The 14,356-nt window shown below is 42.2% G+C and overlaps 1 protein-coding gene across 3 annotated transcripts in view; it reads right to left on the bottom strand.

Annotated features, from left to right (window-relative positions):
* The window catches only part of STT3B (STT3 oligosaccharyltransferase complex catalytic subunit B), a 51,614-nt gene extending 37,723 nt beyond the window's left edge, over positions 1-13,891 (bottom strand). The window contains exon 1 of one of the 3 annotated variants that reach the window (XM_051612892.1): positions 13,395-13,891. In XM_051612892.1, the coding sequence (XP_051468852.1) occupies positions 13,395-13,675 (281 nt within the window). In that variant the 5' untranslated portion in view covers positions 13,676-13,891. Of the gene's footprint in view, positions 1-1,536; positions 1,556-13,394 lie in introns of those variants that run through there. The other 2 variants (XM_051612891.1, XM_051612893.1) reach the window with 2 other exon arrangements.
* Positions 13,892-14,356: the final 465 nt, after the last annotated feature.

The following is a 14,356-nucleotide window of genomic DNA, read 5'->3' as shown; positions in this document are numbered from 1 at the left end:
ATTTTGTACCAGCAATATCTGTAGGCAAAAGTACTTATGACAGCTAAAGAGCCATTCCTCCTGCACACAACCCAAAAACAAGGTGTTACAGACTTCACAGTAAGAATGTATAAAACATACACCCAGCTCTAAGAGCCAGCAAGATGGAGGGTGGTCCCCTGTTTATCTAAGCCAAAACTGACATAATTCTGCAAAATGGAATTTGCAAGGCAATTTGTTTCAGAAAAATCTTATGTTCCTTTCTTTTAAACTTAGCTGATGTCAACAAAATGGTTTTGTTAGGTCTCAAATCTTATACAAACATAAATGTAAACTGCATGATCTGTCCCCAGTTTGAACATTTACATATAATCAAGTAGGTCTGTATCCACTAATTTTTTTGGAATTGCTCTAGATGCACACCTACCACAGTTTATGTGGAAGATGTTACCACTTTGCACACACAACTGGAGATTCTGCATCTCACTGTACAACAAACACCCAGGAGTCATAAACACATTAACTCCATCCAGTCTTTCACAAGGGACATGGAATATATTTGCATAGGTTTACTGCAGACCATTATTAAGTCAAGTCCACCAGAAAGAAAGATTAAAAAGCTTTGGCTGATGTAGAGTTTAATATTGTCCTAGTTCTAATGTTTTTAGGGGGTTAAATATGGAATTTGTTATAGTTTAGTCTTTATGATTTTATCTCTAAATATATGGATATGTAATTACAGCCACAAGGGCAAATTTATTTATTTATTAAGGTCCAACATTCAACCATGGAATGTTGAATGGAAATCCTGAAGAATACCAGAATGGTTATAGAATAACCATTAATAACATCAGAACATCCCCAATGTGTTTAAGAAGGATTACAGCATTCCTACTGGCACTACTTGGCATGATATTTTCACTGCCTGCAATAAGATGTCACGCTTAGGAAGTGCTACAATCAAGAACTGCGTGCTGTCAGTAGCTTAATGATACGAAATTCTTCAGGGACTGTACAGTCACTATAACTTCTTCAGAGAGCCCAAGGCATCTTCAACATTTTTGCTAAAGAGCTGCAAGGTTTTTAAAGCAATCCATGACCACAGCTTATACTTTTCACACAATATACCACATCTGAAGCCACAATATGCTTCCCATCATTATTGTAGTGAGTGTGTAACTGTCTACAGTCTCAGATACTTTCTCTGACTAGGCTTTTTCATTACTTTTTTCTCTCTGATACATCTAATTATTCCCTAACCAAATAAAGCTGTAAAGAAAAAGGTGTCATTATAGCCCAAAGTGCAAAAGGGTAAGTGGGAGGGAAAAAAAAAAGATTCACAACTTCAGGATGCTTTGTACTGAATTACACACTCACCCAAATTTAACTGTGGCAGTTATCCTTCAACTGACCCTTGCTAGTTAAGAGCAATTCTAATCTGCTTCTGTGCCCAAATCAGACAAATTAGCTTAAGTCATAGCTAAAAAGTAAATTGCTCTAAAGATGATCTAAACTATTTCACCCGATTTTTCTCTGAAGCAGATTAAGAGTACTCACATGATCTATTCATACAGTCCAACAGAAGGAATGGTGACCTCCAGCTGAGGGCAGAAAGACTTCCAGCTGTTTGCAAAGGGACTGCATATTCTCACACTGGAGGAAAGTGATCTAGGAGTAGGATGTCACCAATAAAATGAAAACCAGAAAAATAGATGACAAAGTGGGCTCAATTCTTTCCTGCAATACACAGACTGGAGTTTCTTTCTAAATATATTTTGCATTCTTGATCCACTTCTAATGTCCAATTTATTCTGAAACAACAATGGCAATCAGAATTTAAAACTGGTTATCCACTACACTTAGATCTTTCATACTGTCCCAAATTAAAAAAAAAAAACCAAACAAGCAAGTTTCCCTTGAGTTTAATAAAGCCTGTTAAGAATTGTACTTAATGGTTACCATTGTTTCTATAAAGATTATGCACAAGAAATACAAAAGTGTAGTAACAAAATATTATTTGCTTTTTATTAGGTATCCTCACAGAAACACTACTAATGAAGTGTACTGCAGTGACTACAGTGCTCAGCATTTAAAATTACAGTTTTTATAATTAATATTAAATTCCTGCCATGTACAATGTGAAATTAAAGTTACTTGTTTGATCATTATGTGATGGAATGTCTAGTACTGCTTAGCCTTATTATATTCTAGCTCTCAGACTATTTCTGTGCTCCTCCATCACTTTAGTAAAACTCAATTCAAGCTTGTAAGTGACCTTAAAGGGGCCTTTAAAAAAAAACAACTAACAAACGTGGAGGTGGGGAAAACACTGTTAAGATGAGCTTGGCTTAGTATTATGCATGCATTTTGAAGCTGTGATGCCTTAGCCACAAATGCTACTATAGAAATATTCATAGACTACACTCACAATTGCCTTGTCTATCGTACATCCAGAAGCACATCCTCTCCAAAACACTTCACCTCCTTGATCAGTTGGCTGTATTAGTATGCCATTTGGCAGTCACAGCCCTTCTGTCTTATATTAACGAACAGTAAAAGGGATGAGTTTAATTTCTAAGGCGATTGTATTAAATAACAAGTACTGACTTGAGATAGCGTGCCTTCCCCTTTTCCCCCATTGTCACATGAAATGAGGCATGTCTGATGGCCCAGGAAAGAACGGGGAATGGGGACAGTAGGATACAAAATTAAGAGGATTGGTTGCAGTTCAGGCAGGGTTGAAAAGAGCTGTGTTGCAAGGGATATGAGAGAGTTTTTGGGAAGGACCTAGCAGAAGTTCGTAAATGATAGATCTTAGGTCACATAATCCTAAATCTCCTCTCTCCTCGCTCTTCAGACACAAATTAAATTGGCGAGTTCCAAGACCTTTCACGCTTCAATCCCCACCAGACTGTCTGTCCTCTCAACTCTCTGTCCACAAATGCACATTTAAATGAGAAAATGAGAGTTAACCTTCCTGATTCAGAAATGGGATTTCACTCTAGATCCCCAACATCCCATATAACCATTTAAGCAATGACAATCTTATTTCTGGCAGAAAACTGAAACAGTTTATAGCACAGTAGAAGAGCTTTAGCAGAAACCATCGATAAGTTCACCCCACAATGATCTGTTGGTCAGAGAACTCATGGATATTTGAGATTGTATCAGGGTACAAGATGCCACTGGAAAAGAGGAGTTTCCATCTCTCTGCATCCAGCTGCAGATTCTGACACCTGTGCTTAATACATTACTGCTAGCTGCTTTAATGCCTTTTCTGCTGTTAACACAGCAGAGAACTATCCCAGAAAATGTTCAACAGATGTCAGGAAATTTAGGAGAACTGCTCCACTTTATTAGATGTAAATAAGGCAAATTCACATTGGTGAAGACAAGATTGTCATATGGTAGATATTCAGAGTCAAGCCTTACTCAAAACACTCTGAACTGTTGTCTCATCAGCCACAGCAGCTTCCTGGAAGTTCTCAAAGGAACCTTTGGAATCATCTTCCATGTGTTTTCCAATGCACAAATGATATCCACGGATACTCCAGCTCAGTATATTAGATACTGAGATAAAAGACAACACTGTTCAACTTCCCAGGTAAAAAAAGCACCATTCAACTATCATTTAAAGCTAATCTGTGGCTTTTTGTTCTTGAAGATGGCCCTGAAAGAGACAGCAGATAGCACTGGCAGGGAACATATAATGAAGCAAAATCATAATACACATAGGTAAAAACATTGTGTTGAAACTAGAGTATGATGGAAGCTTAAGAAAAAAGGAACCCTGAAGTTAAGTTACTAAACCAAAAGCTAGAAAATAAAATTCAGTGATGAAATAATTACAAGCATGACATATTTGATGCAAAACATATCATCCAAGCAAAAAATGTGCTTTACTGTGTTGGGGAAGTAGCAGTGGTTTGCAAAATTAAAGCACTAAAAATACCCTGGCTCCTGAACATGATTAGCCATAGGAGAAAAATCACATTTGTCATCACTAGCTGATCTAAGATAAATTAAGATACTGTTGCAAATGTTTAAGGTAGTTTTTTCTCCAGTGTCAAAATCCATTTTCTATTTAGCAAATGAAAGATTAAAACTGTTACAAAGTAAAATTAATTGTGAGACATAAGCAACAGTTTTTCAAATATTACTTCAGACATTTGACATTGGATAAATCATTCAAGTCACCTGTATAAGATAAAATAGTCAAAACACAGTAACATTACACAACTTCTTGGAAAACTCAAACACTGCATTGGCTCCCATGACCCTCTTTCTACACTGAAGTGAGGCAAAGAGATACCCATTTGTTTCCACTGTTGACATCAACATAAAAATGCCAAAGCTCCAATTTTGTTTTGCTAATCTCCTAAATTAGACAAATTGCAACTTTAAGGCATTTTCTCTATTGCCCAAGAAAGAATTAAAGGCATTTTAAACCCAAATTATAATATTTAAATATTTAAACCATGAATACAGAATTGCCTTTTTTAAGATACACATTCCAAACAATATTTATGAAATCCTAAGTTGTTCAACAGAACTTCCCAATGCTGCTTGGAGTAAGTTTAGAGCAGGAAAAAAGCATATTTGAAATACGCAACTGACTACAGGAAACAAACAAAAAGCTGGATAAACATAAATAAAACCATTGAAGACAAGTAAGCTTGCTCTATTATGTTTTGCTTCTGCATCAAGAAAATGCATGACTGTATTTTCAAATCCTCTGGCTATGGCACACAACTATTCTGCTCAACATGTGGTCTTCTAGTCAGCTGCATCCTCAAACAGGTGCTTTCCATATCTAGATTTCCTTAAAACACCCATCTATTGGAAAGATCTGAATAAAAATAAGTGAAATCACACTCCTTGCAGTTAAAGAAGTTGCCTACCATTTATAGCATAAATGCAAAAAAATGAACAAGGATTCTGAAAAAAATAAAGAACTCACAAAAAGTAGGCTGCCCTGCCACAAGTGTGCTAGAACAGGTTCTAATTACATGCTATTTTTCTCTTCTGCAAAATCCATTTTCCACTCAAAAAACAGGATAGATAGTGCCCAGGCAAACAGTGAGCCACTCTTTAAATAAATGTAAATAAGACTGTATAAAGCAGTCCAGAAGATAACAGCAATCCCAGTAAGAACACCACCAAAAATCAATCATCAAACCAAACTCATATCCTCAGGTGCAACATAAGTTTCCCAAGGGTTTTTTGTTTGTTTGTTTGTTCGTTCCAAGGGAAGGAAGTTTTGAAAAGGTGTTTTGCAATTCTATCTTCATTGATTACCAACTGAAGAGAACTCCAGCACGCTCTTTAACTAACAAACTAACATAACCTATATACATCAATTGCCATAGAAAATTATAAGCATTGTAATACGTGGAAGTAATTATCATTACTGTCCACATACCCAAATAATTTATATTAGACGGGCTCTTTGAACAAGGAGCATATGGTACTGGACTTGGGTCTCCCATAGTAGACAGCCATTTTAAATACTGTTTCCTGCTCTTATAAGCACTCATGGACAAACACCTAGTTACTCCTTGTTTAAAATAGACAACTTCTCTTTCTAAAGACAAGGGATATTGCTTCACTTACTAGCAAGAACTTTTGAAGCATAGGAAGCATTTAATTCTCCATATACCAAAGGAGCTTGTACCCTGGGAAAGCAGCAGTAAATTGACAAATACAGAAGTTGATCTATTTTGTTAGTACCTATGTCCTTAAATCAATTTCTTGGGCTGCTTGAACTTACATAAAGTGTGGTGCAGCATAAGGGTCAATTTTACAGTACCTCTCAAGCCCAGACCTACTAGCTACCCACATTAAAAATACCTCAGCTTGATTCCCAGCAACAGCTCAGATAAAGATCACAAGCTCTGCACAGCTACAGGGCCGGAAATGAAGTCTACCCGTTAGACGTACTACAAAATTTACTACAGACGTAAAGCACAGGAAGACTAGAGCAACGCTTGTCCTTAATTCACTTTGTCCTCCAAGCAAGTGGTGAGAGTTGTGGTTAGAAGTTTTGCTAAAGGAGTTAATAATAAAAACATCTGCACGTGCCCTGCTACAGGGTGCAGACTCCACAGGCTCCAAAGCAGAGCGATTAAAGCTACTGCTTAAGTAGAAGGAAGCCCTCAGGATTAGCCCTAAATGTCAGTACCAATGTACCTCAAAGGGCTCCCAATAACAGAATTTTCAAAAAATAAGGAGGAAACTCTGTAGCACGTGCACAGACAGACATTAAATGGGAAATAACCTGACTGAATCAGAAAAGATCCTGCTGGAACAGCAAAGATACCTCCCTAAACCCAGCATACCCCAAACCCAAAACTCTTAGCATCTATAGGATTTTTCATTTTTCTGTTAGCATTTGCTGTCAAAAAAAAATTGTTCTCCCCTTCCCCCACCAGCTCAATATGAGATAGACTTAAAAATACGAGTATTAGGATTACATGCTGCCAAAACAAGAGAAGAGAGAGAATTATGATAAGAAGCAAAAGGTAACCTTCATAAACCATCCTAACCGTATGTAATCAAACCAAATTTCTGTTTAAAAAACAGAACATAAGCTGCTCACATAACAGGGTATCTGCCAACAGAAGTCCATTCAAGGATTTTCATCATAGCATTTGCTATGCCATGTCTAGCTAGTGAGAGTACTTGCTGAAGACCATTTAAAAGCATGCCATTAAAAGGTAAACTTGATGGTTCAGTTCGACCCAGCTTATAAAACACTCTAATACATTTTTCAAGTTTCATTCTGCTATTCACAAATCAATAAAAGGGTCAACACTTTGCAAGCATTCTGTCTCACCTCCTATATTTTCCAAGAAAGGACTACAGTCTCTGTACTCAACCATACTCTGCATGTGTTTTATGAACACTGCCCCTCCTACACTCTCATGCATAACCTCATTACTGCACCCACATGAAGTCTTATGAGGTTTTCACCCCAACTGAAAGTTACACAAGTGAGAAAAGAAATGCTACCTGCTAAGTAAAAAGCATAGAAAACAACAGTAGAGATAGAGCAGAAGTTTCATTCTTACATTAATGTTATTTTATGAGGCCACATGGTGAACCACTTTTCAGCTCCCGTAACTCTAACTGATCAACTCTAGACTGAGGTCTCCCCACTTGCAAAAATCTCTGCTATGCCTTCAACTCTATCCAATGTTCTTCTCCCAGATTGTTCTTCTTCCATTACATTTCTAATACTTACTTACTTCTGCAATTTCCTAAGCAGTAGAGAAGTTCAGTACAGTCAACTGCACATCTTCTTGACTGCTAACCATGTATCCACCTTCTAGAAATGCTTACTTAGCTTCAACAAGTACCTAAACAAGGAAAGGCTGTTCAAGTCCTTGAACATACAGGACTTGTAATCTAGAAAGCTCCAAAAATCAGAGACTGACCTCTGCTAACAGTTTTTCAACATGTCATATTGCAATAGAAGTGATCAAAAAAGATATCTGATCTGGATTTTCCTCATTAAAAAGGGGAAAGGGAAAGATACCTGGCATGCTATTCTCCAAGAGCACAGAAACCTCTGAACTTGCCCTTCATGAACAAACAGGCCTGCTAAATCAGATTTGGAGAATATGTTAGAATATTTTTCCTACTGTAATAAAATAATAGAATCATAGAATGGCAGAAATTAGTTTGAGCTACCTGAAATCCTACTAAAATTATTAGTATTACTACTGTATATTAAATTTTCATCATGTCTGTATCTTACATTTAGAAAACAGTCAGAAAATACTTAATCCAACTGTTCGTGAAATAAACAGTATTTTAAAATATAATCCTATAAAACAGAAAGAGTAATTCTCATTTCACAGAATCAAAAAGCTTTTGAATGAAGATGCTGTACTAAGTTTTAAATATGAATCTAATTACATTTACAACATTCCAAAATCAATCCAAAGTGATTACATTAAAACTGGATTGGAATCAAATTCTTTCCCAAGGACTGGAAGTTTTTGAAGATTATAAAAAGAAAGGAAGTATTTGGAAAAAGAATCCTAAGGTGGCTGTGAAATGTTTCCTAAACAGATCCACATTCATGTACTAACCTTCAACAAGATGATGTGATGGGTTGAAAGTCTCCAAAAAGATAGCAGTTTGTAGATGACAGTGGCTGTCACCTCTCAAGAACACCACATTTCCTATGCAATCTGCTGTCTGTTTGCCCAGCAAGAATTCATTAGCAGGTTAAGGGATGGGCAGATGAGTTGTCTGGGTGGGCAACATCTGACCACAGCCAAAGATTAAGCATTGTTACTTGAGATTATCAATACTATCATCCTCTTTACATGAACTTTTTTCCCCAATGAGCATCAGTTTAATTCACTGCTACATAACCCTTCTTCTGTCACTCCTGTTGCTCAACATGTTGTTTCACATGTAATACATGTCTCCATCCAATCACTCAATTCCAGTTTACCCTCTAAATTGTACATTCCCTCCCAGCATTCATATTCCTTCTCAAAAATAAGAAGCAGAACTGCAGTATAAAAACTGAAGGTAGGCAGGCTCAGGGAACTAAAATGTTGCAGTATTTAGACAATTTACCTCATTGAATCAACTCACTATGACTGCTTTAGAGCACAAAGGAAAAAGCAGGACTGCATGGTGGGTGACAGAGGAGAACTCCTACACCAAAAGGCAATCATCAGATCAGCTAACTACAACACAAACCCACAGCCTCACTGTCTCCAAACTAAATCAATACATTTATACAACCTCCAGTGTTCAATCAATTCCATACACCACTTCTAATGTTCACTTGAGTCACACTTTGTATTTTAATGAATCTTTCACATCGTACTTATAGGTGTTAATTTAAGTTTTCGTTAATGAAAAAAGTTCGTAACAGTTCAAGAATTCATCTAGCAAACATGATTTGAGCCTAGCAAAACCTGTCTTTTCAGCTGTGCCCAAGACAAAATCCTAACTTCCTTTATAACCTGTCTGCCTTTGAAACACAAGCAATTACTCTGATTTTATACTCACATTCACCACTTCAGCCCCATACACCAAAGTCCACTAATGGCAGGCGACGGTATCAGTGGCGAGAAAGTGGATTGCTATCATATCTATAAACTGTATTTCCCATTAGCACAATTATGACAGTTAAAAAGCTGGTGGTTTGAGTGGTCAATGGTATCGGCTTGCAAGAGGCAAAGATGTATATGCGACTATGGTAATGTTGTTCAGTACCAGGAACTGGCAGAACAGCAGGAGACAACATTCCTGGCAGTAGTAGGTAGGCAAATATAAGTGACAAAGATTGCACTGGTGCTCCATCCTGCATGTGCAAGCTGGTACAGAGAAGGTCTCATGCTCTGACACATGAGCTTCTGCATTCCACCTTATGCTAGCTCTTTCACCCTAAGGTAACTTGGTGTTAACCTGGTGTTAAGCAAGGTGTTAAAATTCTCAGGGAAAGACAAAAGTTCGATCAATTGTCATAGAATGTGATTAATGATTCAGATACAGTTCTCACACGTGTGACTAAATGGTAACAACTATGCAAACAGAATGAGTTACTAATTTGATAGCACTCCCTGAAGGCTGCTGGTTTACTGAAGGCTGTTAATGGTTCACTGTATCAGGATGCAACAGTTTTGCTAGATATATCTATGTTATAGGTACACACACTCATATATATATGCACACATATAGATTATTATGCATATATATATGATATGAGCAGCCAAATGAAACAGCATTTGGGCATTCTGGAGCTCTCTACTTTAGACACACCAGTGCATAGAAAGTAGTCTCTGGTCAAGAACTCCTCACTTTTGGTTACCTTGGCTCAGCAGGCATGCCAGCATTTAAGGCAACGTCTGACAGAAAGAATGACCTCACTTGACAACTGAATTAAACATGCTGTCGTACTTTCATGAGAAGCACAGAAATTATGCTCTTGGTCCCCCCAGCAGCCAAACCAACAAACATATCTACCAAATTCAGACATAAAACCTGTCCATCCCAATGTACCACCACTGTCCATATTTCAAGTTCTTGGCCTGATAACGAAATCCTGAAGTTACATGCTGGAGGCCTGTCAATAGCACAGCTTAAAGACAATTCCAACTGACTTCATCTATCGGCTCACCTGATCTAAGAGCTGCCAAAAATTACACACATTTTTCAAAGCCTTTGGACCAGCTCAAGTATGGAAAGTAAAGCAGACATGAGAAATAAATCAAGATAAAGTGTCAATACTATATGAAAGAGGTATTCAGTGTGGAAAAAACCAGCAATCCTAGTAATGACAAAGAATTTACAAGTTTGTAAGTGACAGTATAGTGACTTCAAAATACCAGGGCTGTTTTTCCTCACACATACATTGTATCAAAATGGAGATCAAAAGCAAAAGCTGTCCTCTTCTACTGCCCTGACATATTGTACTACATTTGGGTCATTTCTGGAAGAAATGCCAACTACAGTAAGTCTCGGAGGCTAATTTTACAAACCAAGCAAACCTCCTGTCCCCAAATCAAAACCTAAATTTTCTGTCAGAAATGCAGCTTGGAAGGGATGTTAGAAAAAAGTAGTATTTGATTAAATTAATATGCAGTAAACCCAAGGCAAATCTTCCTTTTTTCACTTCCCAGATCACCTACATCTCTTATGTCCATACCAGGAAACTGGATTCCTAAGTAAATGAGAAAACTTTCTGCACCTCAGAGGCAACAATATTTTTCCACTCAAAAGAATACCACATTTGCCTAATGCTTTTCATTTTATCAAGTATAACTCAGCTTCCTCTCTTGCTCACAATGTGAATACTGGAAAATAGGTGGCATATCAATAGATTGCAAGATACTCTATGCAAGCTTGAGAGAAAAAGGGAAAGGAATGCAGAAAACTATGAAACTTCCACCAGCAAAGACTGGCTGCTGTCCTGAAAAGAAAATTTTTAAATCCAGTTTACCTGGACAAGCTGTAAAGAAGTGGTTAAAAAAAAACAAAAATAGAGCACTGCTTCTAATCTCTTTCATAAGCTCCTTTCCTACATTAGATTCAGACTTGTAAGACCCTTAATATAGTGAAAAACCACTCCTACCTAGTTACTGAACAGTATTTAGGAGAGACATAATTTTTCAGTCTTTCCACCAATAATGATGCTGCTGCAACAGAGAAAGTCCTTTGTTCTTCCTTAGTTTCTACCATTTTAGGTTCTCTCTCCTAATTAACTTAAGTGCATTTGCCTCTGCTGTTTCTGGCATACAGCAACATGACACTGGCTTGATTCTTGACATTTCAACTGCTTCTCACAGACCTGCATTAAAATCAATAAGTATTGTCAACTTCATCTGTTCTCCAATTAGCAAAGGTAGATACAGCAGCACAGGCAGCAATGCCTTCTCTTTGTACACTCAAGAAGATGACTTTGCATCAACTTACATATTGCTTGAACCAGACATTTATCTTTACAACCATATCACAGCTATGAACTTAACTCCCCTAGCACCTTTTTATATGTCCTTCAAGGCAAAGTTACACAACTCAACACTATAATATTTCCATTTATCCAACAAGGATGAGCTTTGATTATAAAAATCAAATAAAGTTGTAAAAAAAAAAAAAAAAAGTAGGTTGTATGCTTAATAAAAAAGTTTCCTCTATGATAGAAAAGGTGGTCTTTTTCCTTCCATTTAGATTAGAAGAACCTGAGAACTACTCCACAGGATACAACAGAGGGTTCATAGCCTGTGTTTAACTGTGATCCCCCCCGTTGTTAACTTTATTAATTGAAAGTTGGCATTCCTCCCATAGATTTGTGTTCACAGAAAAACACTTAAATTACAGGCAATTACTTGATGTTTTGAAGATATTGTGAGATATTTGGCTTTCACAGCACAAAGTGTGTATTACTTCAGACTATTTAAAAACAAAGCGATCCCTTGTTCTCTGTGTGTTATTCTCAGCCACGATTTGTGAATGGATTACATTGGGGAGGGGAGAGAAAGCGAGGGAGGGAGGGGAAACCAGAAAAGAGGAAGTTGTGCTTTTGAAAGTATGAAAGGGGAGTGCATGCTTAGCAGATAAGTATACTTCCAGAAAGAATTTCATATTAAGTTTAACGCAGAGTGTCTACCTGCATTTCAAAATGAAGTATCTCCTTCCTTCGTGTGATTAACAATAACACTTGAGACATACATTTTAAATTAAAACCAGATAATTCACTGTTCTGAAGTTATCTGCCACTTATCCTACTCGAAGTTCTAAAAAATTCCATGGATTCCTAAGACGAAGCAGCCTCTAACATAAAAATTCACTGTCACGTTTTTTGCATTAAAAAAAACTGCCCCACAAGTCCCGTCATCTTTCACTTCGCCTTGCTGCAAGGATCGAGTGTAGCGTTTCTTGATCTTATGCATAAAATGGTTTCATTCCCCTCCAACAGGGAAAAGAACAGACAGCTTCTACAGGAGGGAAAGCAATCTTCAGAAAAATCAAGGTGCGTGGGAAACAGCGAAAGTCCTTGGGCTCAGACACGCAGCTTTGAAAACACCTGGCATTAAATCAATGTCACCCATTTCACTGTAATCCCTCAAGTCACTTTTATGAAGATTACTTCCTGCACTGCATTCCTCACCCTTCTCCCTCCCTCCCCCCGCCCCAGACGACACGGGCTCTAGGAAAGACCACACCGAGAAGCCGCACCGCACATCTGGAGACTAACGCCGCCACGGAAGGACCGGGACGCGGGCGCCGGTCACGTTTGGTACAAACCGCTTCCTTACCACGGGGCTCCCCGGAGCCCCCTGTCCTGCCTGGCACCCCGCCAGCGCCACAACTTCCCCCGCGCCCCTCGTGAGGACGCGGCGGAGAGTCCTGCCGCAACTGCACCGCGTGCAGCCCGCACAGCTCCGGGGGCACAACCGCCCCCCCCCCCAAGCCCTCAGGTCTCCGCCGCCGCGCTCCCTCCCGCCTTGCGGGAACACCCAAGTGCCCGGCACCGCCGCTGGCTCCCAGCGCTTCCCTTCCCCCCCGCCGGTCCCTCACGCCTGCCCCCGCGCACCGCGACCCCTCAGGCTCCCTCCGACCTGCCACAGCGTGTCCCGGCCACACCGCCTCCCTCCCTCCCCCCTGCCCTCCAGGAGCGGCCGCGGCTCTCGGCTCCCTCCGCCCGGCGGCCGAGGGAACAGGCAGGGCGCAAGTTCGCCAAGTGTCGGAGCGGGGGGCGGGCGGTGGAGCCTCCCGCCGTCCCCGCGGCGGGTGAAGGCTGCGGGGCGTCCCGTGTCGTCGTCGCGTCCCCCCCTCTCCCCGCACCTCTGCCAGCAGGGCTCACGGCGCGGCGCCCGCCTGAGGCGCGCCCCGTGACGGGGCGGCTTTCCCGCCTCCCGTCCCGTCCGGCAGCGGCGGGGTCTCACCAGGGGTCGAACTCGTGGATGATGCTCTCGAAGCGGATGACGGCGAAGAGCCGGGAGCTGAAGCCGGCCAGCCAGGCCAGGAAGAGAATGGTGAAGGAGAGGAGCGACTGCCAGCCCGCCGGCTGCGACAGGCCCCCCGACAGGCCGCCTCCGCCCGCCGGGGGGCCGCCGGCAGCCGCCGCCGCCGCCCCGCCGCCGCCCGCCCCGGCGCGGCTGTTGAGCAGCGCTACGGAGTTGGCGGCGGGTTTGTGCTTGTTGTCGGGGGCCGAGTGCTCCGCCATGTTGTACCCGGGGCTCCCTCGCAGCCTCTCCGCCTGGCGCGTGCGGGGAGGAGGCGGAGGAGCGGTGGGGGGAGGGAGCGGGAGGAAGGGCAGGGGGCGGGAGGCGCGGCAGGGGAGGGGCGGAGCCCGCCCGCTGCCTCCGCGCCCCTCACTGACTCCCCGCCGCCGCCGCCGCCGCCGCCGCCGCCCCGCTCGGCTGGGCTCTGCCTCCCGCCGCCGCCCTCACCGTCCCAGCGCGGCGCGGGGCGGGCGCAGGGGGCCGGCGCGGCGCGCGAGCCCGGGGGGGGGGGGCGGGGCCGGTGACGGAAGGGGGAGGAGCCGCGGGAAAGCCGGGGGCCGGGCTCGGGGCCGGCGGCCGCGCGCGCAGGCGGCGGGCAGCGCCGGGGGGGGGGGCGGGCGCGAGGGCTGTGGGCTCGGGTCCTCCCGAGCGCGAGGCTTGACACCGCCGCCCTGCGGCGCGGGGGGAGAAGGGCGAGGCGGGGCTCCCGGCGGGGGGAGGGACCGGCCCCCGCGGCGGCGCTTCCACCGGCAGCTCCGTGACGACCTGTCCTAGAGCGACAGGTATTTGAAAAGGGGTGGGGCGAGCCCAGGCAGCCAATCGGAGCGGCGGGGTGGGGGGGGCGTGGCGGCGCCCGTCAGGGCGGGTGCTGTCGTCGCCAGCCATTGGTGGGGTGGAAAGGG

The sequence above is a fragment of the Apus apus genome, chromosome 2 (genome assembly GCF_020740795.1).
Source record: "Apus apus isolate bApuApu2 chromosome 2, bApuApu2.pri.cur, whole genome shotgun sequence".
Lineage (NCBI taxonomy): Eukaryota > Metazoa > Chordata > Aves > Apodiformes > Apodidae > Apus > Apus apus.
Note: the sequence above shows the minus strand (reverse complement) of the source record. Positions and strands in the feature narration are given on the sequence as shown.